Source organism: Neovison vison, chromosome 12 (genome assembly GCF_020171115.1).
Source record: "Neovison vison isolate M4711 chromosome 12, ASM_NN_V1, whole genome shotgun sequence".
Taxonomy (NCBI): Eukaryota; Metazoa; Chordata; class Mammalia; order Carnivora; family Mustelidae; genus Neogale; species Neogale vison.
In genome coordinates, this window is record NC_058102.1 from 61,267,912 (window position 1) to 61,294,419 (window position 26,508).

The window sequence follows — 26,508 nt, forward strand, 5'->3', positions numbered from 1 at the left end:
TTCTTTCAATTATAACTCTGGGACCTTTCAAACATTTTCTCTTCTCTGGATTTGTGTGTGTAAATTCCTGTTTAGAGAGGTTTTGCTTCTTACTTCAGGAGCTCATAATTTCTTATTTTCCCTCATATCTATCTATGGCTCTTCAAGTTTATTGGTGCTACCTCAAGTTTGTTGGTGCTACGTAAGCTCACCAGCTTTTTTTGTTTGTTGATTATTTTAGGATTTTATCAATTTATTTGAGAGAGAGAGAGAGAGAGAGCATGAGCAAGGGAGGGGCAGAGGGAGAAGCAGACTTCCCACTGAACAGGGAGCCTGATGGGGGATCATGACCTGAGCTGAAGGAAGACTTAACCGACTTAACACTGAGCTTAACTGACTGAGCCAGCTGGGAGCCCTACCCCCACTCTTTTTGGTTCTCAGCTGTTCCCTGGTATCCTGAGTATGCCAGGTCCCATCCATGCTATGAATTAGGTAAGACAGAAACCAGTCCTTTAGGCTGCCACCCAAAAAGCTAGAACATTGGACATACACTCTGACTCTTTTTCTCCCCAAGTAAAAGCCAGAAGTTGAACATTTTTTCCTGTTCATTGTGCACTGAGATGGGAAATTTTCTTCCTGTTCATTTTGCACTGAGAATCCAGAAGTTGGGTTTTTCTTGTTGTTGTTGCTTGTTGTTCATTTGCACTGAGTTAAGGATTTTTTTTTTTTTTTCCTATTCATTTTGCACTGAGCACAGTGGCAAGTGAATTTGTTCTAGTTCAAACTATTGGTTTTGTTCTCAGAGGTCCCCATTGGCAACCATTCCATTCAGCATTTATATTTAGGCAGGGCTAGCTTCTGTCCTTTTAGTCCCTTGGATAACCTTTTAAAAAGTCTGAATACTAGACATATGTTCCAGTCTTCTCTTTCCCACCCCAGGGAAAAGCTAGGAGTTGGGAGTTTTCTCCTAATCATACTGCTCTCTGTCAGGGAAGGAGTTCTGGAAAAGGAGTGCCACAAATTCTCCTGCTGATTTCTATGTGGCTTGTTTGCACTTGCCTGGAGTGCAAGAGCTTCTTGTTTCTGAATTCCTCACAAAGGGAATTGATCTGTGTATGGTTGAATTGGTGCTTCCATGGTGGAAGGAGAGTCTGGGACTTTCTGCTGTACCATCTTGCAGATGTCACCCAACATAAATTTTTAAAGTAATTTTTAAAGCATACTTTATATAAACAGATAAAACTTTATCATTAGACTTTTAACTGTAAAAATAATTGACCCATATAGAAAACTGGTCTCTTTATAGCTTTCAGCTTATTGAATCAATTTTTTTTTTTTTTAAGCTATAAAGCATTTTCTTTTTCCTGTTGGCTTACATATGCTGGAAAGAAGTTGTGCCAAGTGAGAAGCTACAGAAATATTCCAGTCAAAAAATTGTTTTTTCTCCTGGTCAACTGGAATGAAACGTAAGTTTAATCTTTATTTTGGCAATATCATTTATCTAATAAAGATCAAGGATTCCTTTTTTCTCCCTTTTTTTTTTTTTTAAAGTGGAAGGTGTGATTTTTTTTTTTTAAATATTGCCAGTTGGTTTGATTCAGTGATGTGATAAATATGCTCATACTAATAGATAACTGACCATATAGTTTAATAGATTAAAAGTCCATTTAGAAATCTAGACAAGCGTCCAATCCACATTATCAAACTGATCAAAAAGGGGAATTGAAAAAAAAAGAATAATTAATCACTCACATACTGTGGATATAAGAGATACCCTCTATTTGGGGTTGAGAGAAGTAGATTCTAGGTATAACAATGAAGAAAAAATTGCCCAATAATATGTAATCTCCACCTTCCCACTAAAGCCAATTATAAATTTATTTAAACAGCCAAGCTTTTTGATAATAATTATCTATGCATGTGTAATTTACCATCTGATTTTAGCTGATTGGCTCCTACTTTCTCGTTTTATAGAGATTTATTAAATCAAAAAGAAAAAAGTACCTTATTGACACAGTTCATTACTTCTTGCTCTCCTCTGTCTCCTCCCTCCTCAAGTCCTTACTTTACTCAGATTCTCAGGGTGTTCATAGGCCCCATCTATAGCTATTTCATGATTACTTCCACTTTTCCTTGCTGTTCCTATGACACTACTCCACTAGCTTTCAGTAATTTCTGTGGGGTCACCAGTGCTGCACTTATAACCGGTTTTCTTCCCACCTCAAACAAAAGAAAACTAATTTACGTCTCATCAGCACTTTACCAGATCTGGCTTTCTTGGAAGATGATTTGACTCCCCAATATTGGGCTTTTTCACTGGGAAATATGTGCTAAAATTTCTGGGACTCAGGATGGTGTTAGGTGGCAGCACTTATCCTAATTTTAATGTTACCACAATCAATGACATGTGGCATTCAATTTTTACATACTCCATGGTTCCTTCTATACAAAAGCAATTCCTCCTTCCACTAGGACTATGACAACATTTATCTTCCCTTCCTTGATTAGGTTCTTAATTCCTTCAACCAAAGACCTGATCTTTAATTACAAAATCCTCTTCTATTGCACAGAATGAGTTCTGCTTGTAAAATTCATCAGTGGTTCCCCAATTCTCACAAGCTAAAATACAAATCCTGTGGTTTGGCCCCTATCCTACACCTTATCTCTGAAGTTAGCCCCACTCCATGGCCCTGCACGCAGTCATTCTGTATCTGATTTGTTTACCCTAACTGTAAACTGAGAGATCATGCCTCTGCTAAGGGTCCTCCATCTGTCAAGAGCACAGTGGCTTTAGTGCCCATCGTGGGACCACCTAATTATCTTTCAAAGTACTCTTTCACCTTCTCTGCAAACTCTTTTTTGTAACATCAGAAATAATTGGCCACTTCTCTTTTGTTGGTTAATGTGAATATCAATCTATTCTCTTATGGTCCCTTACTGAATTTGTTTGCTTATATTTCTGTTTGCTTTTGCCAAATGACACAAAGATCTTTTGTTTTTGTTTTTGTCATTTTATTTTCTTTTAAAAATTTTTCATTCTGGCCATAGCAGCATTAGTAGTATCTGGTAGAGTAAGAATTCAGTATGTGTTCTTGGGCAAATGAATAAATTTCATGTAATAAGTGATCTTTTAAAAATGTTATTAATCAGCTCAATGACTAAAATTATTCTTTTAACTTAATTACAACTTACTCTTAGCTATTTAAAAAAATCAGACTAATTTTCAACTGATATGTGCTATCATTTAATTCAAGAAAAAACCTACTAAATCTAAAGTTGTTTTTTAAAAAATCTCCACACCCAAAAAAATCTCTAAATAAATCAAAACTATACTGGAATAACTATATTGTATATAGTATATAGTATATAGTATATAGTACATATACTATATGTAATATAGTATATCGGAATAACTATACTATTTTTAATAGTCTAATAGTTTAATAACTACATTAATATTTTTCTTCTGCTTCAGGTCCGTACATGTGTATCTTTACTGTGAACTTTTTACTTCCCCCAGTAGAGTTAGTGAACTCAACCTAGAATTATTTTAATTTTATCTCATTTCCATTAGAAAGAGTTATTTACTATTTTTCTAGGAGACTGTAGCATTCTTTATATATTTTATTAACATATATCTATTACACTATAATTGATTATACATTTCATTACTAGAGTCTACACTTAAGGGTTGAAATTTTGTTGTTTAATAATATATGACAGAGATTTTGACTACATATTTCAATCATCATAATATACCCCAAATATATTATCTCATCTTAACAACAAAATTATGAAACAGGTATTGTCATCCTCTTTTAAAGATCAGAATATTGAGGCTTCTGAAACTTAATTAACTTTCCCTAGGTCCCCACAACGAGTAAATGACAGAACTAGTGCTCAGACCTACTCTCACTCCAAAGCTGATGTTTTTACTGTGATTTCTATACTATTTCTTAAAACATATAAAATCCTTGGCAGAGTATTTATATTCTATAAGTAGTTCTTGCATCTTAACTTAAAAAAAAAAAAATCTACTCCATTCTCTTATCAGCAGCCACCCCATTTTTATCCTCTGATTTAGGGCAAAATCCTTCCAGAGAGTTGTATATTTTCACTTTCTTCAGTTGTTTTTGTTGTTGTTGTTCCTGTGCTCTAAAATATTCTCGAATTAGGCTTTCATCACCTCTGCTTCACTGAAATTGCCCATTAGAGTCATTAGTGACCTGCGTAGTTAAATCTAATGTTGGTTTCTCAGTTCATCTTGCACGATCTATTTAGGAGCATTTGGCACTCTTGATTTTACCCTCTATCTTGAAATACGCTCTCCACTTAGCTGCCATATTCTTTTTGCTTTCCTTCTCCTGTACTGGACATTCCTTCTCTATTTTCTTTTTTTCCCTGAGACTGATCATGGTCTTAGCACTTACACCTCTTTTCTGTTGTATTTACTTTGCTCCTTTAACTTTCTCTTATCGTCACATGGCTTTAAATGCCATCTATATGCCAGCTTCTCCAAAAAATTATATCACCAACCCAGGCATCAGTCACAAACTCCACACTTATGCATTCAACATGTCTAAAACAATACTCGTAACTTTACATTACAAGCTTGTTTCCATGGATAACCACCATGGACGATCCTTTTCCATTCCAGTTGTTCAAGTTGCATATTTATGGTGAATAACGTCTTAGATTCCATGTCCAGTAAATCCTATAGGCTCTCCCTTCAAAATATTTCCAGACTATTACTTCTTATCACTTTCATTAGTCTAGTCCCCCATTCTCTCTCCCCTAAATTACCATAGTTGCTATATAATGGTCTCCCTTCTTCTCTTGTACCTCTATAGTCCTTCTCACACAGTAGCTAAAGTGACTTCTTTTAAAATGTAAGTCAGGCTGTGTTATTATTCTGTGTAAAAATCCTGAAATGGCTCCCTGTTTCACATTACAGAAATCCTTATAATGGTTTATTGCTATACATCAGTATTAAAAGGAAAGTTCTAAACACATGACTTAATTAAATCTCCCATTTTCACTATGAAAAACTCACTCTGATCTTAAGAAAACTATTTCATATAGAAAAAGAAAACATTTCAGAAAAATTTTAATGTTTATTCATTTTTCAACTGCAAAGTAAGGCAAATATATGGTTAAAACTTGAGGTCTATGCCAGCTGCTTGCATAAAAAGAAGCAATTCACTTATTGATTTGTCCCTTAGTATTTTCCTTCCTTTTTTTTTTTTTTTTTTGGTCTAAAAGTTCATTCCTTTGATTTTTTGATACCTATGTAGAAATTAAAAAAAAAAAAATTTTCCAGCGAGTGTGAGGTTATTCTGGCTTTAAAAACCCATATGTGTTTAAGAAATTAATTAATAACTATTTAGAAAGCATGTCTTCCTACCCTAGAAGAATTTATTTTTATTAATAAAAAATGACAAAATGGAGATTGACAGTAACTATTCACTGTAACTTATTAAATTTTTTTCATTCTTGATATGAAAGCTCACTAATGAGTGAAGTTATACTTGAAGAAGCCAGACTCAATGAGAAAAAGAACACTCTAGATTATGTGAGGAATAAAGTGAAATTATAACTTCCATTCTGGCACAGAAATATGAAAACCAAATAGAAAATCAATTACAAGTGAAGGAGAGAACATTCAAGAAATTATTATGCATTCCACAAGATCATCAACATTTTATGTTGAGTTTCAGAGCTTATTCCTGGCTGAGAAGTATGTCTACATTATCTTCAGTGGATGTTTTGAGTATGAAAGAATATGAAGGAAAAGAAAAACTTTTAAATATCTAAATGTAAAACAAATTAATTTTTTAATAGTCTAAACTTTGCTAATCTTGAAAAAATAGATTTTCTTTACCATAGTCTTCCCTTTCTTTCCCTTCCCTCCTTTTAACTAGAATTAAATTTCATCTGTCTACAATGGCAATGAATGTATTGTTGATGTATTGCAACCATTTTCCATCTATTGTCTTATACAGTGTTTGATCCATTATGTTGATAAGGAAAAAATGAGGCTTACTTGTCATAGGGCCAATATTTGAATGTAAATATACCCTGATCCAAACTTCTGACTTGTCCTCTCTGCACAGCTTACATATTGACATTTCAGAGTTATTATCAATCAATTATATCTTGCCTTTAACTGCACATATTACCCCATCCCAATTTCCTCCTCATTTTATACTTCTGTATCAGTTAAAGTTACCTACTATAACATAATCTAGAAGGCTAGAATTCATCTTTAATTTTTCATTGTGCTAGTCTACTAATACGCTGTTAGTCAAATATTAGTTACTCATTTTACCTCTAAAATAGGCCTTCTGTCTTCCCTCTTGTTAGCTGCTTTATTGCCACCCTGGATCTGGGGCTCTTTATCACAAGGAAGAGCATATTGAGGAAATGGGTATGTACTTCCTCAAAATCAGTATGGTCACTAGGCTGAATTGATACCTCATTATTTCTTAGGCTGGATACTGCTCAACCACTAAAAGAGGGTCACCAATGTCTTATTTGACACCTTATGTAAGGACTTCTCTCTGATATCCAGATCAGACAGCCAGCTCCTACTATGAGAAAATTACCTGAGGCCTCAGTCAGCACCTTCCAGTTGCACATTGGCTTTGGTCATCATCAGTCCTGCACTAATTACTTACTGCTTAAATAATTTGATGTCAAAATTCAACTGGGAATCACAAGACCAGTGGATTCTGTTTATACTCCTCATACCTAATACCATCAGATATCATACAATATAAGCTGTCCCATTTGCTCTTCCAGTCACTTTCTTTCTTCTTCCCATCCCTTGATGAATCAGTTCCCATAAGTTCACTTATCTGCTAACCTCTGTTCAATTTTTCCATTTCTTCCTTGCATTTTCATTTTCTAGCAAACATATTGTCCCATATAAGCTTCTTTGTGTTTGATTTCCTTGTCTCATAAATAGATCTCTCCTAAATGCTATACATGTCTTGATATTCTTATAATAGAATCTGATCATTTCTTATAACTGAGATGATTCCAAAAAGGAAAGAAAGGTACCTTCTCCCTTCCCTCCATTAGAGACCTCAGATCACACTCCCAACTTTCTGTCAAAGCTTTTTCTTATGTCACCCAGGTGTATCCCTCCTAGTCTTTATAGTATCATTTGTAACCTTCTAGACATTCTCTTTTATATATTGATGGATTCAGTATCTAAATTCAAATTTTTCTCACCATGAACCATCCTGTGTTTATGCTTGGCCACTTTTTTTTGCCCAATATCTATAGTCCATCCAGGATCTGTATTTGGAGTTCCTTCACCTTGACCTAACCAGAAATTGGTATGTCCATTACATTTTAGCAATCATCCCCCCATGCTAGGGATCTCATCATTACCCAGAATGGTTCACATTTAAAATTGTAAACAGCTCTCTATACTTTTAGCTGTCTTGTTCAAATATTCCCTTTTGCCATTAAGGAAAAGCTCAAATTCCCTTGCCTGGCCTACAGAGTTCTTAAGCATTCTGGCAACTATCTACCTTTTTAATAGCATGCTCTGTAAATTCCCCAATGAACTTGACCACATCCCTCGTTCTATCCATAAAGAGCTACTCACCATTTCTCAACTACACTTAATCTCTCTATGCATAAATGACTTTATCTATGTACTTTTCTCTTCTTGAAGTATTCTTTTCTGAATCCCCATCTAATTATAGTCAACTTACTCTCTAAGACACATTTCAAGTTATTTCCTTCCTTCCCCCATTCACTAAGACGATGTTAGTCATTCTTTCCTCTGTGTTTACAAAGAGTAAATTTTAAGTCATTATAAATTTTAAAAATAAGCTTACATGTCAAAATTGTAATTAAAGCAATCCCCATTGATTTAATAACCAATCTCATTACTCTATGTATTTTTGCCATATTTCAGTTTCTATAAGATCAAACACAAAAGTTCAAAAGGATCCCTCAATTCAAAAAATTGGTTATATCACATACCATTATATTAAAAAAATCTATGAAAATATCATGGTAACTGGGTAGATAATCTACTTTTTTCCTTTATTTTAAGGATCAATTTTCCTCTTGAAATAAAGTCACTTCCAAGGGAATCCATGCTCACTATAAGATTGTTTGGGATTGTCTGTGCAACCAGTAATGCCAGTTTATTGGCTTGGACTTGTCTTCCATTGTTTCCAAAAGAGTAAGTATATCATTTGTTCTTAATAAAGCTCTCATATCAATAAAAACCTCCTTGGAATTGACTATTTTGCAGTATATGGAATAAATAAAAAAAGAAGACATTTTATTCCAAAACTGAGGTAGCTCAATATAAATCATGACTATTGAAAGTGGAACTGAAAAGTAAAAATGTAGAAATGGCTTTAGAAAGAGACCTCATGCTCAACTTGTCAACTGGGTCATTTATAATAAAAAAATATTGGCATGACCAATTTCAATTGCTTTTCCTTCTGTGACCAGCCAGTTTCTCTGGCATTAGTAATTCAGAATGACTTAGATCAATACTGTCATTTAGAAACAATGTGAGTCATGGAATTCTGGCTGAAGTAAAATTATACAGTGTAACTGGTCTGCTGATCTTTATTGCCAAGAAGAAAATATTTGGTAACTTTAAGATAAAATTTTTCAGGAAAGCAAACCAACTATAAGTTCAGATAGTCTGTCAGAACTAACGGCCATTGCAAAATTAACGGTTGACTTAACCATAAGGATTTGGAACGATTAATACTGAGAATATTTGATAAAGTCAGTAACATGGTTTTCTGTGCTATTAAGAAAGAATATTTCATATAGATCAGCTTAGTTGTTTTTCATATGGCAGGACTCGCTTTATAATTGAATTTGGGTATTAAGGAGTGCACATGTTGCATGGAGGACTGGGTGTGGTGCATGAACAATGAATCTTGGAACACTGAAAAAATAAAATTAAAAACAAAAATAAAAATAAAATGTAAAAAAGAATACAGGACCTTCAAAAATTAGAATATATATAGTTACTTTAATATTGTTATAAAGAATGTTTATAACATATAAAATGTAATAATATAATAATATAAACAATATAAAAATGTTAAGAAAATTCATCTGCTTTTGTTCCCAAATTTAGTCATTATAAATAAATTGTAATTAAAACAATTGTGATAACCTTTAAGATCATCTTTGTTGGATTAATTCTGATCTGAGGTGTGTGTGTGTGTGTGTGTGTGTTGCTCTATTGTTTTCATGTACCCATTTCCACATGTATATTTCTGTTGACAGTAATATATTTATCTTTGCAGTAGCTATCATCTAACATTGTACCTCTTATAAATAGACAATCAGTGGAGGTTTGTTTATTAAATTGAACTAGAAAAAAAATCAACCCTATAGGAGATTTAGGATAAAGTAAAATTTCAAAAGTCTATAAGAAATTCTTTAATCCTGAGCTGCCTGGCTGGTTCAATCAGCAGAGCATGTGACTTTTTTTTTTTTTTTTAAAGATTTATTTATTTATTTGAGAGAGAGAGATTTAAAAAAAAATGTGAGCAGGGGAGTACTGGCAGAGGGAGAGAGAATCTCAGGCAGACACCTCACTGAGCATGGAGGCCAAGGTGGGGCTCTACCCGATGACCATGAGATCATGACTTGAGTGGAAATCAAGAGTTGGATGCTTAACTGACTGAGCCATCCAGGTACCCCAAGCAGGTGATTCTTGATCCCAGAGTTGGTAGGCTCAAGCCCCATGTTGGGTGTAAAGATTACTTTAAAATTAAAATAAAAAAAAAAAAGAAACAGTTTAGCCCTAAAAGGAATGCCTACTGCAGTTAGCAGATATTTCAAAAATCTGATTTGTGGGCTAAGGACTTTGATTACTTTCTCACTAGGAGCAACTCTGCAAAGTGCCCTTCCTTCTCTTGAGTAAATTTCTCTAAAGTTTCAACTCCTGTATTTGTAACATCTAGCATGTTTGTAGACTAAAAATTCTAGCTCTTTTCTGAAAAAATTCAGTTCATTTTATTCCCTTCTATTATCTAATATATTACTTTGTACAAAACATGTAATCAATAAACATTAAATATATAAGAAGTTTGGATTATATCTGTCTTTCAGATGAGATTGGGTGCGTTCAAGGTGGCATGGCCATAGACTATATCTGTCTTTCAGACTAATCTTCAAGACTTTTTTTTCTAGATAGTTATGATAGTAAAAACACTGCCTCCATGTTTTTTGTCATGTATCACTTACCATTAGTAAACATTTTTATGTGAGTGCTCATCTTTAGTAATGCCATCTGGGACTGATAGTAGGTGGTATTTTCCTAAGGGAAAGAGATTGAAATTGTGGATGATGAGACATCATATCAGAAAACAAAACTTACTTCAAAGAGCACTTTGATAAGCATTTATAAATATATTTCCAAAAGATCATTTCTCATAAAAACCAGAAAATCTGCTTCTCTCCTGGGCTAAACAATTAAAAAAAAATCCAGATCTTTTCAAGACATCAAAAATCCATCATGTAGGGCAATTAGGGAATGTGATGACTCCCACTGTGTTCATTGCTCTGAGTGACAGAGATTCTAACCCAATTTATTTGATCCAGATATTTCCAGATCACAGCAAATAAGTCACTTAATTTCATTTCCTATCATGGAATGACCCCTATCCATAAACATTTCATATTAAATCTGTCATTTATTACAATTTGACTTGCCCATACCTAGCGATGTGAAGTTGTCAAGAACACTTATATCCTTATTTTTTCCAGCCTACACACAACCTGAAAATATGCCAAATTAAAGGCTTCCTATCCCTTTGTCGTTTCCAAAGTGGTTTTCAGAAGAACCACGGGTGATTAAACTCAGATATATCGCTTATGGCTGCATCAGGAATGTCTACAAATAAAAATAAACTTCAACATTTTGAAGCACACAAATTCACGTTCAGGTCTATAAAAAACATCCAAAGTATAAAGGTAAAAGTTGGCCCACAGAAGTTTTATAATCCTATCTTTTGCAGATAGAACTTCCATTGCATTTATATTCATAATGCCTCCGCATTGCAATAAGAAAGGGTTTTTCTCATCTCAACAGTTTCTGTGACATACCTTCCCTACTTAAATTCAAAACTAGTGTGGAGTTACTTAGGGTTTCTAAATTGTGGTAAACTCTTTCAATACATAAGTCTTCAACATCAAACAATAGATTCCCCTGGGGAGATTTTAAAATAAATCCCAAACCCAAGTGTTCCCAAATATTCTGATTTAAGTGGTCTGCAGTGGGGTCCAGGTATCAGTATTCTCAAAGCTCTCTGGGAGTGTTAAAGACCAGAAAAATTAGAATCTTTTCAGATTTTCAAAAGAGACCCAAAACAAATCTTAATTTCAAAACAACTTGACTCCTCAGATTGTTGCCTATGTAGCCAACCCTAACCCCACTGTATTTTACCCTTTCAGATATATCCTCCAAATCAAATATAAAAAAAGTTGTGGGTGAGAATTCCTTATTGTCTATCCTTCCTATCAAGAGAGACCCACAGAGTGCAAATAGTACAAATACCTCATTTACAGACGAAGATCTCTATGATAAAGGAAGGTTAAGAGACTTTTCTATAAGTCACCAGACTAGAATAGAACAAGAACCAGAATGTAAGTTTGATTTCTCTCTACGTGTGTTACTACCTTAATCTGCCACCCTTCCTGCCCTTAGGTGTCACACCTTGTTCCACGAATGCATTGTGACAATCTCAACAACATACAAGAAGCTTCTGCCTCAGCTTTGCCTGCACTCTGCTCTTGGGCATGAAACCTATTAGACTTATGATCAGCAGAATCCCAAAGAGTTTTATAACATAAAATCCTATGGACATGCTGGCTGCCTGTATCTGGTGTCTTTTCTATTCTTGGGTCCAGAATGCCAAGCCATGATGCACATAAATAGCATGGAGGACATGGGGAGTTAGAGAGGAGAAGGGAGTTGGGGGAAATTGGAAGGGGAGGTGAACCGTGAGAGACAATGGGCTCTGAAAAACAATCTGAGGGTTTTGAAGGGGCGGGGGGTGGGAGGTCGGGGTACCAGGTGGTGGGTATTAGAGAGGGCACGGATTGCATGGAGCACTGTGTGTGGTGCAAAAATAATGAATACTGTTATGCTGAAAATAAAAAATAAATTTAAATAAATAAATAATTTGACTTAGGGAAAAAAAAATCCTATAACTAAAAGTAACAATAATTATTTTATTCAAATCTTTTATTTCATAGCTATAGGACCAGGGGCCCAGAGAGGGTAAACCAGCATCTGTTCTGGTGCCACAGTTTTGGGGTTGGATTTTCTAGATATAGGAATTTAAACAATATTGAAATCAAACAGATCCTTAAGGATATTCCAGAACCAGTATTTTGAAATGTTATATTTAGCAGTGTGTCCCTTTTTCTAATGGCATCTAATTAAAAATCTCAGATTTTTCAAAATCTGAGTGTAAGAGTGATAACCAGCTTATGTGTTTTGTTGGGTGAGGAATGGGAGAAGGGGAGAATTTAAAATCCTGGCATCCAACCTATTGGCTGTCTCCTTACCACCTTTCTAAAGTGCACCTCCAACCATCAAGCCATATGAAAACAAACAGAAAACTCCTTTGAAAACCGCTGATTTTATCCAAGAAGATCAAAGAAGTTAAACTTCGACTACATAATGACGATAGGATACAGATGTTCTGATAGAGTCTGGTGTTTTTGTTTTTTTCTTCACAAAGGAAACTATTTCCCATTTCCTCTCTTCATTATGTAGTTAATTATTTGCTTAATGTTAAATTGACTTAATAAACCTTCTAAGAGTAGTAATATAAAAACTACTTTGGTCCCCACTGGCCTGTGTATTAGAAGTTTCCATTTTCATCTTCTTTCTGAGATCACCATCTTAGATGTGTTCTCTTCAAATCTTAATTCCACTAATCATCTTTATCATCACCATATTTTCTATTTACAGAAGTCTTTGGGAATTTATTAGATATTATAGACAATATATTAGAATATATTGGATATTAGAAATATCTGTTTGTAGAGATGTTTGCAATATCTCAAACAATGTTTAAGTACAATCCATTATCAGAAAGTAAATTAGCTGGGGCACCTGCATGGCTTAGTTGTTAAGGATCTGCCTTTGGCTCAGGTCATGATCTCAGGAACCTGGGATCGAGCTCCACATCGGGCTCCCTGCTCAGCAGAGAGTCCGCTTACCCCTCTCCCACTCCCTCTGCTTGTGTTCCTTCTCTCATTGTGTCTCTCTCTGTCAAATAAATAAATAAAATCTTGGGGTGCCTGGATGGATCAGTGGGTTAAAACTTCTGCCTTTGGCTCAGGTCATGGTCTCAGGGTCCTGGGTTCGAGCCCCACATCAGGCTCCCTGCTCAGCAGGGAGCCTGCTTCCCCTCTCTCTCTGCCTGCCTCTCTGCCTACTTGTGATCTCTCTCTCTCTGTGTCAAATAAATAAATAAAATATTAAAATAAATAAATAATAAATACAATCTTTAAAGAAAAAGTAAATTAGCTAATATTAAGCATACAGAAGCCCAAAGAATGGTGCCAAACATCCTTTTCTCCTGAATTGCCTTGAAGTATTTGTTATATAAGCCTCACTTGGACAGCTAGGAGTTTAGTCTCAGTATTCTCTATTGCTCATTAAGTCTCTCCTTTTACATACTTGATTCAGGTGTTCTGACTTCATTCTGCACAGTATGCCTCAGGGTTAAGGCCATGGCAGCTGTTAATCCAGGCTTCTTCCAAGGAGGGTAATGACAGATAATGACAGTTATTCTTGAGTCCCTTCTTCCACTGTAGGAATTAGCTTAGATCACTTAGATTTTCAAAATGAAGTATGGCCAAGACGTATAAGTATAGGAAGGTCATAAGTATAATTCATCATACAACTTAGATGCGAAGAAAAATGCAATAAATAAATCACACTTCCTCCTGAGCTCCCACCCTGTAACTATTAAGGAGAAAAAACTTCACATCAACCACAAAATATTAGTCAGCTCAGTAATTTAAATAGTTTTATAGAAATACAAAAACATTCTTTTGGATAAAAACATTCAGTCACTCAGATAGCTTCCTGACACCCTGATTCTCTAAGAGAGTGTCTGGATTTACAGGATCAGAAAGGAACAGATGCTTTGGCCTGGGGACTTCTGATAGCCAAAACAAATGCATGCTTTAGGCTGGTGACTGCTTGTTACAGCTAGTGTAGCTTGTGATTGGGGCTCTTCTCGCTTGGCTAGGGCTTACTGGCATCCTCTGAATGACTTGGGCTCTCTTAGGTACTACAGAGCCATCTGAGGTTTAATTGTGACTCCCAATTGACATCAGCTTGGGTTGTTCAATCAGATGCTCTTATCACAGAAACCCCTTATCCCCACCACATGACCTCTTTTGGGGGAGACTGCTTATCTAGATATTTTACCTATTTCTACATCTTATCCCTTCTATACAGAAACCAAAGAAGGCCTAATAAAGCTAAACTCCAGAGATCCTTCTCTCTGTTTGCTATGTGGTCCCCACTTAAAGGTCATGACACAAGTATATACAGGAGTGGCCCAAGATGTGATTTTCCTCCAGGATTTGAAGCATGGAGTGCTAAAGGAGCACCCTCTGCCTTGAGCTGTGCTCATTTATCTAACACTTTTCTGTGTTCGCTTTCAAGGCAAAAAAGGGAAAAATTGGGACACCTATGTCTGTGATACTAATTCTGTTTTCTCTTTATCTTCCATTTCCCATAATCTCAAATTACCCAGAAAGTGGTGACAATCCCCACCCAATATGCACATCCTACTTCTTCATTCCTGTTAACCCTTAACCATGAACAGAATATTTTCTACAAATACTATGGGGAATATTAACATCTAAGTCCTCCAAGTTTGGTGTTAGATGTGCTCCTTCTTTCTCTTGCATTATGCCTGAAGCTAATCCAAAGCTTTTCCCATGCAGATGGATGCTTCAAACCATTTTGGGGAAGATTCGATACTCTATAATGAAAAATAAATTAATGATTTTCTAATCTTTATGGCATTAAACTCTTAGGTTGCTAATACCATCCCCTCTGGATTGTTATACCAAAAAACAAGGTTCACCAGCTGAAGGAGGTATGGGACAAAGGGAAAATGAAAATTCAAAATTCATTCTCCTAGAAGAATAGTCCCAGGTCTTATAAAAATATCTGTCCAATAATATTTACAAATTATACTACCTTGGGCAGATACTTTCTAATAATATCTTTAGACATGAAAAATAAGCAAGTCCCAGAAAGTTAAAGGTTTAAAGAGAACTTCATTTGTTGGATTTTTTCTTCCTATTTTTCATAGTGTCTATTAAAGGGAATAATAGGATTTGATAGTTTTGTTTTGTTTTGTTTTGTTTTAGTTTGAAGTCTTCATTTAAATAGCAGTTAACATTGAGTGTAATGTTAGCTTCAGGAGTAGAATTTACTGATTCATCACTTAACAGACATGCCCAGTGCTCATCACAGCAAGTGTACCCCTTAGTCCACATCACCCATTTAACCCATCCTGCCACCTACCTCCCCTCAGCAACCCACAGTTTGTTCTCTCTAGTTAAGAATCTTTTATGGTTTGCCTTGTTCTCTTTCTTCCCCCCATGTTCATCTGTTTTGTTTCTTAAATTCCGCATATGAGTGAAATCATGTGGTAGTTGTCTTTTCTTGACTGAATTATTTCAGTTAGCATAATACTCTCCACTCCATCCACATTGTTGCAAATGGCAAGATTTCATTCTTTTTTATGGTTGGGTAATATTCCATTGCATGTATATATCTACATATTTGTGTGTGTGTTTGTGTGTGTGTGTCTGTCTGTCTGTCTGTCTGTGTGTGTGTGTGTGTCTGTGTATGTCTGTGTCTATCTCACTTCTTCTTTATTCATGGGTGTTTGGGCTCTTTTCATAATTTGGCTACTATTGCTAATGCTGTAAACATCAGGGTGCAGGTATCTCTTTGAATCAGTATCTTTGTACCTTTTGTATAAATACCTAGTAGTGTGATTCCTGGATTGTAGGGTCATTCTATTTTTAACTCTTTGAGGAAACTCCATACTGTTTTCCAGAGTGGCTGCACCAGTTTGCCTTCCTATCAACAGTGTAAGAATTTCCCCCTTTCTCCACATCCTTGCCAACATCTGTTGTTTCTGTGTTGTTAATTTTAGCCATTCTGACCAGGTGGCATCTCATTGTAGTTTTGATTTGTATTTCCCTGATGACGAGTGATGTTGAGCATTATTTCATGATGTTGAGCATTATTTCATGTCTTCTTCATGTCTTCCTTAGAAAAATGTCTATTCATGTCTTCTACCCATTTCTTTTTTTTAACTTTTTATTTTTATTTATCTATTTATAAAAATTCTTTTATTGACATATAATGTATTATTTGCCACAGGGGTACAGGTCTGTGAATCATCAGGCTTACACACTTCACAGCACTTCTTTCCATTTCTTAACTGGATTATTTGTTTTTGGGTGTTGAGTTTGATAAGCTCTATAGATTTTGGATACAAACCCTTTGTCAGATATATCATTTGCAAAAATCTTCTTCCATTCTGTAGGCTGCCTTTTAGTTTTGTTGATTGTTTCCTTCACCATGCAGAAGCTTTTTATCTTGATGAAATCTCAGTAGATGATTTTTGCCTTTGTTTCCCTTTGTTTGCCTCTGGTAATGTGTCTAGTGAGAAGTTGACATGGCCAAAATCAAAGAGGTTGCTGTCTGTGTTCTCCCCTAGGATTATTATGGTTTCAAGTCTCGCATTTAGGTCTTTCATTCATTTTGAATTCATTTTTGTATATGGTTTAAGAAATGGTCCAGTTTCTTCTGCATGTTGCTGTCCAGTTTTCCCAACAGCATTTGTTGAAGAGACTGTGTTTTTGCCATTGGAAATTCTCTGCTTTGTCGAGATTAGCTGTCCATATAGTTGTGGGTCCATTTCTGGATTTTTATTCTGTTCCATACAAATTTTAGGATTGTTTGTTCTAGCTTGTGAAAAATGCTGGTAGTGTTGATAGGGATGGCATTAAGTATGTAGATTGCTTTGTGTATTATAAACATTTTAGCAATATTTGTTCTTCCAATCCAATCGATGAGCATGAAATACTTTTCCATTTCTTTGTCATCTTCAGTTTTTTTCATAAGTGTTTTGTAGTTTTCAGAGTACAGATCTTTTGCCTTTTTGGTTAGGTTTATTCCTAGATATCTTATGGATTTTGGTGCAATTGTAAATGGGATTGATTCCATAATTTTTCTTTCACTGCTTCATTTTTGGTGTATAAAAATGCAACTGATTTCTGTACATTGATTTCATATCCTGTAATTTTAATGAATTTGTATGTCGTTTCTAGCAATTTTTTTTTGGTGGAGTATTCTAGGTTTTCTACTTAAAATATCATATCTTCTGCAAATTTTAACTTCTTCCTTGCCAATTTGGATGATTTTTATTTCTCTTTGTTGTCTGATTGCTGACGCTCAGACTTCCATTACTATGCTAAGCAACAGTGGTGAGAGTGGACATGCCTGTCTTGTTCCTGACTGCAGAGGAAAGCTCTCAGTTTTTCCCCATTGAGGATGATATTAATGGTGGTCTTTTTTTTGGTGGCCTTTATGGTATTGAGGCATGTTTCTTCTATCCCTAGTTTATCAAGATCAGATGCTGTACTTTGTCAAATGCTTTTTTTGTATCTGTTGAGAGGATCATATGCCTCTTATCCTTTCTTTTATTAAAGTGGAATATCATATTAATTTATTTAGGTATATTGATTCACCCTTGCAACCCAGAAATAAATCCCACTTGATTGTGGTGAATAATTTTTTTTAATGTACTATTAGATTCAGTTCACTAGTATCATCCATGTTGAGTATTTTTGCATCCATGTTCATCAGGGATATTGGCCTATCATTCTCCTTTTTAACAGGGTCTTTGTTTGGTTTTGAGATCAGGGTAATATTGACCTCTTCCAAAGAATGACTTTGGAAGTTTTCCTTCCATTTCTATTTTTTGGAATAGTTTGAGAATAGGTATTAACTCTTTAAATGTTTGTTAAAATTGTCCGGTGAAGCCATTTGGCCCTGGACTTTTGTTTTTTTGGGAGATTTTTGATTACTGATTCAATTTATTTGCTGGTTATTGGCCTTTCCAAGTTTTCTATTTCTTCCTGGTTTAGTTTCGGTAATTATATGTTTTTACGAAATTATCCATTTCTTCCAGATTGCCCAATTTGTTGACATCTAAATTTCATAATATTCTGGCTGTGTTTCTGTGGTGTTGGTTGTGATCTCTCCTCTCTCATTTGTGACTTTATTTATTTGAGTCCTTTCCCCCTCTTTTCATTTTTGGTAAGTCTTTCTAGGAACCAGTTTATCAATTTTATTAATTTTTTCAAAGAACCAACTCCTGGCTTCATTGATCTGTTCTACTGATTTTATTTGCTTCTATATCATTTATTTCTGTTCTAATGTTTATTAATTCCCTTCTTCTGCTAGCTTTAGGCTTCATTTGTTGTTCTTTTCTTAACTCCTTTAGATATAAGATTATATTATATTTGAGATGTTTCTTCCTTCTTGAGATAGGCCTGTATTGCTGTATACTTTCCTCTTAGGACTGCTTTTGCTGCATCCCAAAGTTTCAGACTTTTGTGCTTTCATTTTCATCCGTTTCCATCTACTTTTAAATTTCTTCTTTAATTTCCTGGTTGATTCATTCATTCTTTAGAAGAATGTTCTTTAACTTCCATGTATTTATGGTCTTTCCAAATTTATTCTTGTGACTGAATGCAAGTTTCATAACTTTGTGGCTAGAAAATATGCATGGTATTATCTCAATCTTTTTGTACTTCTTGAGGCCTGATTTGTGACCCAGTATTTGATCTTTTCTGGTGAATGTTCCCTGTGCTCTTGAGAGAACGTGTATTCTGCTGCTTTAGGATGAAATGTTTTGAATATATCTGTTAAGTCCTTCTGGCGAGTGTGTCATTCAAAGCCATGGTTTCCTTGTTGATTTTATGTTTGGATGATCTGTCCATTGATGTAAGTGGGGTGTTAAAGTCCCGTGCTGTTATTGTATTATTATCAGTGAGTTCCATTATGTTTGTTATTAGTTGTTTTATGTATTTGGGTCCTCCCAATTTGGGGGCAAAAATATTTGCAATTGTTAAATCTCCTTGTTGGATAGACTCCTTTATTTTGATACAGTGCCCTTCATCTTTTGTTACAGTCTTTGGTTTAAAATCTAGTCTGTCTCATATAAGTATTTGCTATCTGGTTTTCTTTTTATGTCCATTTGCATGCTAAAATATTTCCCCATCCCCTTACTTTCAATCTTCAGGTGTGTTTAGGTCTAAAATGAGTTTCTTGTAAACAACCTATAAACGGGTCTTGTTTTTTATCCATTCTGACAACCTATGTCTTTTGATGGAGCATTTAGTTCATATGTATTCAGAGTTATTATTGATAAATATCAATTTAGTGCCATTTTATTGCTTATTTTATTGTTTCTGGAGATTTTCTTTATTCCTTTTTATTCTTTTTCCCACTCAAAGAGTCCCCTTTAATATTTCTTGCAGCACTGGGTTGGTTGACACAAACTCCCTTAGCTTTTGTTTGTCTAGGAAACTCTTTATGTCTCCTTCTATTCTGAATGACAGCCCAGCAGATAGAGTATTCTTGGTTGCAAATTTTTCCCATTCAGTACATTGAATATATCATGCCACTTTTTTCTGGCCTACCAAATTTCTGTAGATAGATCTGCTGCTAACTTTATTTCTCTTCACTTGTAAGTTAGGGAATTCTTTTGTCTTACTGCTTTTAGGATATTTTCCTTATCTCTATATTTTGCTAATTCAACCACAATATGTCTTGTTGTTGGCCTGCTTTTGTTGATTTTGATGAGACTTCTCTGTGCTTCCTGGATTTGGAAGTCTGTTTCCTTCCCCAGATTAGGAAAGTTATCAGTTATAGTTTCTTCAAATAAACCTTCTGCCCCCCTTTCTCTCTTCTTCCTCTTCTGGGACTCCTATGATATGAATGTTAATAAATTTTATGGACTTACTGATTTCCCTAAATCTACTTCCATGATCCAATATTTTTTTCCTTCTTTTGTTCACCTTCATTATTTTTCATAATTCTGTCTTCTTTATCATTTATTCATTCCTCTGATTCTTCCATCCTCATGGTCATTGCATCTACTTGGTTTCAAATCTTGGTTATCACATTTTTCATTTTGACCTGGTTCGTTTTAAGCTTTTATTTCTGCAGTAAGGGACTTCCTGGTATCTTCTATGCTTTTCTCAAGCCCAGCTATTTCCCTTATAATTATTGCTTTAAATTCTGGATCAGGTATATTATTTATAATTTGTTTTGATTTGATCCCTGGCCATGACCTTTACTTGTTCTTTCTTTTGGGATGAATTTTTCTGTCTTGGTATTTTGTCCACATCTCTGTCATCTTCTCTATGTTAGGAAAGCCTGCTATGTTTCCTGCTCCTGAGAGTAATGGCTTTATGACAAAGTCATAGATAATGTTCAAGGCCTGGAGCTTCAGGAAGTGTCTCTGGTGTATGCCGCATACACTCTGTTGTTGTGTTGTGGCTGCTGTATCCCTCAGTTCAATCTTCTTCAGGGTTTCTCCTTGCCTGTAGTGGAGAGTGTTTGGACCTTGGCCAGAGTATGGTTTCCCGTAGAGCTGAAGTGTTGCAGAACTCTGTGGTCAGTAGACATGGTGCATGAAGGGATTTGTGTTGTCCTTCAGGTGGAAGGGCCTGCTGCACTGGTCCTTAGGCACATTTGCTGGAGAAAAGCAATACCAGCTGAGCACAGTGGGGGCAGGGCTTAGGTTTAGGCCACCAGTGTTGGTGCTGTGTTGTTTATTAAAGTTGATATATGCTGAGGGGTGGGGAAGGGAAATGGCTGCCCCTTTGTCTCCACAGAGGGGAGTTCATGCTTGTTGTTATCAGGAAGCCCTCTTAGAAGAGTAAATAATTTCCTTTCTTGCATCATAGGTGTTTTCAGATCACTGTTTTCATTCTATCTGTCTCTGGGTTATTTCCCTGCCTGGAGCAGCACAATGCACTTTGGGTTTTAGCCCAGCCAGGCCAGCTGGGTTTTAAAACTGCAATCTTTAAGGGTACCTGGGTGACATAGTCAGTTAAGTGTCTGATTCTTGACCTCAGCTTAGGTCTTGATCTCAGGATTGTGAGTTCAAGCCCCATTTGGAGTGTACTTAAAAATCAATCAATCAATCAACCAATCAACCAATCTCCAAACTTTAGGGACCTGCTGTAGCAGAGATATGCTCTAGTCTTTTGGGGGAGGATCTCACTGCACTGGTATTGGTGCAGGTTTGACCCAGAAGGGCAATTGCACCAGAGCGTAAGAGTGTGGGGTTTGGAGCAAAGTGCACTAAAGAGCCAGTGTCCAGATTAGCGGTCCTCAGCAGGTGTCTGCATCTATGCTGAGGTTTGGGGGGTGGAAAATGGCACCTACCAGCTCCTTTGTCCCCAGAAAGGCAATGCCTCCAAGAAGGGGGAACCATCTCCTAATACATCTCAGAGTATCCACAGATTATGCCCTCTGCCCCCTGAATAACCTGCCTGCTTTCTCTACAGGAGCACTATAGCACCTTCAGGGCTTTATACTAGCCATGTCATGGATCTCTAAAACTCCAGTCTTTGAGCCCTGCTGGTGGCAAATAGGAAAATCAGCCCTCTTTTTTCCCCATCAATGGCTTTGGGGAATTGTTTTCCTTGTGCAGTTTCCTGTGTGCTCCTCTTTCTTTCATCTCTGTCTGTGACCAGGGCTCCCACCCTTCCACACATTTCCAAAGCTCTTACCTTCCACGATGTGGCCTCCTCTCTCCCTCTAGTTGTGTAGTTTGTTCTGTAAGTCCTTAGATTGATTTCTTGGATAGTCAGAATGATTTGATATTTATCTAGCTGTGTTTGAAGAACAAGGCAAGCCTAGGGTCCTCCTACTACTCTGCCATCTTAGCTCCTTCCCCCTTTACAGAGTTTTCAATAAGGCTCACTTAATGTCTCAAAGTTGTTTATAAACTTTAATTTTTGTTGTCTTGCTTACATTTTTATTTTAGTATATTAAAGTCAAGGACTGTCCTCAGTGGTCATTGGAGCATTTTACCAATAATCTAATTTATACATATAGTCAGTTTAGATTCTCTTTTAATTCCTATGAAGGTCTGTGGATTCTGATGTTACTGAAGTTCTTAAAACCATCCATGAATTCTTGCTGTCTAAAATCTTCCTGTATTCATCCTAATTTACAATGGTAATTTAGAGCCTATTTTTTAAATATTCAGACTATGAATAATCTTTCTATTTAGAAGCACTTCTTCTCTGAAGTCCCACAACTATTTTGATTCTGCAGATCATATGCTAATTTAAATATTTTCTTTCTGTAAATTTAGAGGTCATACTTTTAATGAAACTCGGGGAATTTAGTCACTTCATGGAGCAAACTTTTTCTGAAGAGTTGATATCTTTGTAGACTTGAGGCCCTCATAACTCCAAGAGTATAAATCTAAGATTCTTAGTCCCATCTTATAATCAATATTGTTGGATACTAAGAATAAATTCTGCCTGTCAGAATCTATTGTGGAAGTAATTTTTTCATGTGGAAAATAAATGTAGCTCTCTGTGAACATAGCCATTCATGTCATATATTAGAATTAACTATTAATCAGTATCTAGGCTTGGGGAATATTGTATTTCTATTCTAGCTACTGAATGAAGTCACTGAAATAGCTGGTTATGTTTACATTCCAAAAGAAAGCTGTTATAGATAATAATAACTTCCCTCTTGAAGTGACTCCTGTATGTCTATATCTATTGTCTTTTGTAGCAAATCCATTCTTGGGTCTATGCTATTCAGCATGACATTAGAGAATGAGCCTCCCACAGAAATGATAGCTCCAGGACTGTGGGATATAAGCCTACCATCTCCATTGATCCTGCAGGTAAGTGTCAGGCTATGAAGTTGTATATAGGTATGTATATATATATATATAGCAAGTATTGGTTGATAAGTAGCTTCTCAGTTACAGAAACAATTTTCTTCTAGGATCGCACATTTTAATTGTCTTCTCTTCCTCCAATTGACTGGGATTTGTAAAACCTCTAGTTCTTTTATTTTGTGTTCAGTGCTCTTAAAGCACTTTCCCCCCAGCTTATATAATAGCGGTTTCAAGCCATTCTCTGTCAAACATGACCACGAAGGAAAGAAATGGAGTGTCGCCATTAGTATATTCATATGTAGATTCATTTTTCTCTCTGTTGTCTGAAAACAGTCATTGATATATATTATTAACTTGGTACCTTATACCTACCTCTGCATTGTGTCGTGTTCCCTTAAAGTCCTTCAATTGTACATTTCCTATATGATTAGCAATTAGGTCAGTAGTGGAGGAGAAACTACAGACAAAATCCATTCAACATACTTTCTTAACTCTTAAGACCCCTCTTCTTTCTGTGATTTGTAATCATGAGTAAAAGGTGGCTAATGATTCCAGGCTTTGTTCCTTTCTGCTGAAAGCTCCTTAGGTGTACATCATTGTAAATGATCATATTGATCAGATACAGGAAGCATGACCACTCCCATTTATGGAAATGAGGGAATATGGAATTTCCATCTCTATAGGGAAAAACTGGGAACGGCTATCGGGGCAGCACTCTCTACAACTGGTCTCTCAACCTCAACGCTAATGACATTTTGGACCATTTTGGACTCTTTGTTGTGGGGGCTGTCTAATGCATTATGGGATATTTAGCAGCATTTTTGGCTTCTACCTACTAGGTGCCAGTAGCACCTGCCTAGTTCTGACAATCAAAAAATGCTTTTAGATATTGTCAAATGTCCTCTAGGTATAAAATTGCCCTCAGTTAAGTAGAAGCTGTTCTAGATAAAGCTAGTGGAGTCTCTAAGTTTTTAAGTTTCCATGTTTGGGGTAAGGGACAAAGTTTAGCAAGACATTGAAACTGGAAGAGAAATATATTACTAATAAAAATGCGACTTTCACTGCAAAGGAGGAAGTCCTCACCAAACATTAATCAAAGATCTACTTCTAATTCATAGATGTGATAATGAAAAAGAGTGTTTGTTCAGGTTCAGTCTTGACACAACATCATAGATACTCAACATTTAATGGCTTATTATTTAGCAGATGTTCCACTGTAGCATGATGACTACCTTTCTTTAAGAGGACAAATGCAGGAGCACCTGGGTGGCTCAGGTTGTTAAGTGTCTGACTGTTGACGTCGGCTTAGGTCATGATCTCAGGGTTGTAAGATCAGGCTCCAAGTTGGGCTCTGCATGCTCAGTATGGAGTCTGCCTAAGATTCTCTCTCTTCGTCTGCCCCTCTCCCCACTCATGATTAATCAATCAATCAATCAATCAATCAAATCTTTTTTAAAAATGCATTTTTTAACAGACTGTTGCTTGCGAGATACAAACTACCTCAGGCTGATGAGAATCTTCCAAGTCTGACCATTGACTGAGCTTTGAGGATATTAAGTCATGATTCAAGGGGTCTTTAACAGCAATGGTGGGAATAGAAGAAGTAAGAGAGACTATCAGATGATTCTTCTCAAATGAGAGGAATAACTCTTTTAGAACTCAGATCCTGGCAAGTGGAATCTGAGGATTAGTTTCAGTATTCAATGGCAGCATAGATTTCCTACTAAACATCTGGAGGTATAGCCAAATTTATCTTAAAAAAAAATTTTATCTTACAAAAAAATGTAAATCATTCAACAGTATGCAAAAGTTAAATAATCTAATTTTTACAAAATAATTTCAAATGGTATAGACATAAAAAGAAACTTCTCAGGATATTTTTAATTGATGATAAAATATACAGAATAAAATAGGAGTTGCTAAAGTTAAAACCTTTGCTAACCAATATTGTTCTAATTATATACAGCTAAATTTAGAGCAAAATCTTTCAGCCTAAAGATTATAGAGAGGAAATTAGCAAATTCTGCAACCAGTGTTTGAGTTAAGGAGTCAAGATGTGTATCAAGGAAAAACTTGTGTATCAGGGAATGGCTCTGAGTTAAAAAGTCTGGATTATAGTTTTAGCTCTTAAACAGAAAACTTTATGATTTTGAATAAGTCACCAAACATATTTTCACCTCTGTACAATGACAGGATTACACTATGCCTATCCAACTTCTTTCAGATCTGTACTTTTCTGATTGTCTTTATTAGATAGACAGTTACTGCCCCATGGTAGCTACCCTAGTTTGAGAAGGGATATGATATGCCACAGAACTTGAATCCTCTAAGTCTCTCACTTTCTTCTTTTTAGGTTTTATGGCTCAAGTGCCAACCAGAAGCTGTGGGTGGAGTGAAGTAGATCTGAATTTAGAAATGGACAAAGAGTGCTGCCTGGGTGGCTCAGTGGGTTAAAGCCTCTGCCTTCAGCTCAGGTCATGATCTCTCTGGGATTGAGCCCCATGTTGGGCTCTCTACTCAGTGGGGAGCCTGCTTCCCCCTTTCTCTCTGCCGGCCTCTGCCTACTTGTTGTCTCTGTCTGTCAAATAAATAAATAAATAAAAATCTTTAAAAAAGAAAAAAAAAAAAAGAAATGGACAAAGAGGGGCGCCTGGGTGGCTCAGTGGGTTAAACCTCTGCTCTCAGCTCCGGTCATGGTCAGAGTCCTGGGATGGAACTACACACTGGGCTCTCTGCTCAGCAGGGAGCCTGTTTACCCCTCTCTCTCTGCCTGCCTCTCTGCCCACTTGTGATCTCTCTCATCCTGTCAAATAAATAAATAAATAAAATCTTTAAAACAAAAAAAAGAAAAAGAAAAAGAAAAGAAATGGGCCAAGATTGGGACAGCTGGGTGGCTCTGTCAGTTAATTGACTTAACACTCAGTTAAGTGTTTGCCTTCAGGTCAGGTCAGGATCCCAGAGTCCTGGGATCAAGCCCCATATCCAGCCCGGCACTGGGTTCATTGCTCAGTGGGGAGCCTACTTCTCCCTCTCCCTCTACCTGTCATTCCTCCTTCCTTGTGTGCGCGCGCGCTCTCTCTCTCTCTCTCTGTCAAAATCTTAGAAAAGGAAAGAAACAGAGACAGATTATTGCATGATTTTACTAACCTGGATCTCCCTCAACTTCTTACCTCTCTCTGTGTATAATCTAGTCGCATGGCTCTATCACAATTTAAGAACTAAGAGCAGAGTTTTAGTCAATGTTGCTCTTGTTCTGTTCTATATTCCTCTACTTCCCCACCTCCTCATTCTTGTCTAAATTCACTATATCCTGGCTTATTTGTTATTCTTAGTTGCTCTATCCAGTGGTGGTTTTAGTTCTCTTCATACTAGCTCTCTGCAACTTTTGGCACTCTCTTTCCCATTAGAGAACACTTTTCTCCTCTCCTTTCTCGGTTTCCTTCCCAGTCTCCCCTTCTGCTAGTCCTTCCTGTTGACAGTTCTCAAAGGTTCCATCTGCTGCCCATTGCTATTCTCA

General features: G+C 36.1%; 1 protein-coding gene across 1 annotated transcript in view; it reads left to right on the forward strand.

The window, feature by feature from the left end:
- Positions 1-26,508, forward strand: part of PIK3C2G (phosphatidylinositol-4-phosphate 3-kinase catalytic subunit type 2 gamma) — a 364,772-nt gene that overhangs the window by 103,159 nt on the left and 235,105 nt on the right. The window contains exons 12-14 of the mRNA XM_044227234.1: positions 1,323-1,445; positions 8,054-8,185; positions 22,880-22,994. Of these exons, the coding sequence (XP_044083169.1) occupies positions 1,323-1,445; positions 8,054-8,185; positions 22,880-22,994 (370 nt within the window). The remainder of the gene's footprint in view (positions 1-1,322; positions 1,446-8,053; positions 8,186-22,879; positions 22,995-26,508) is intronic.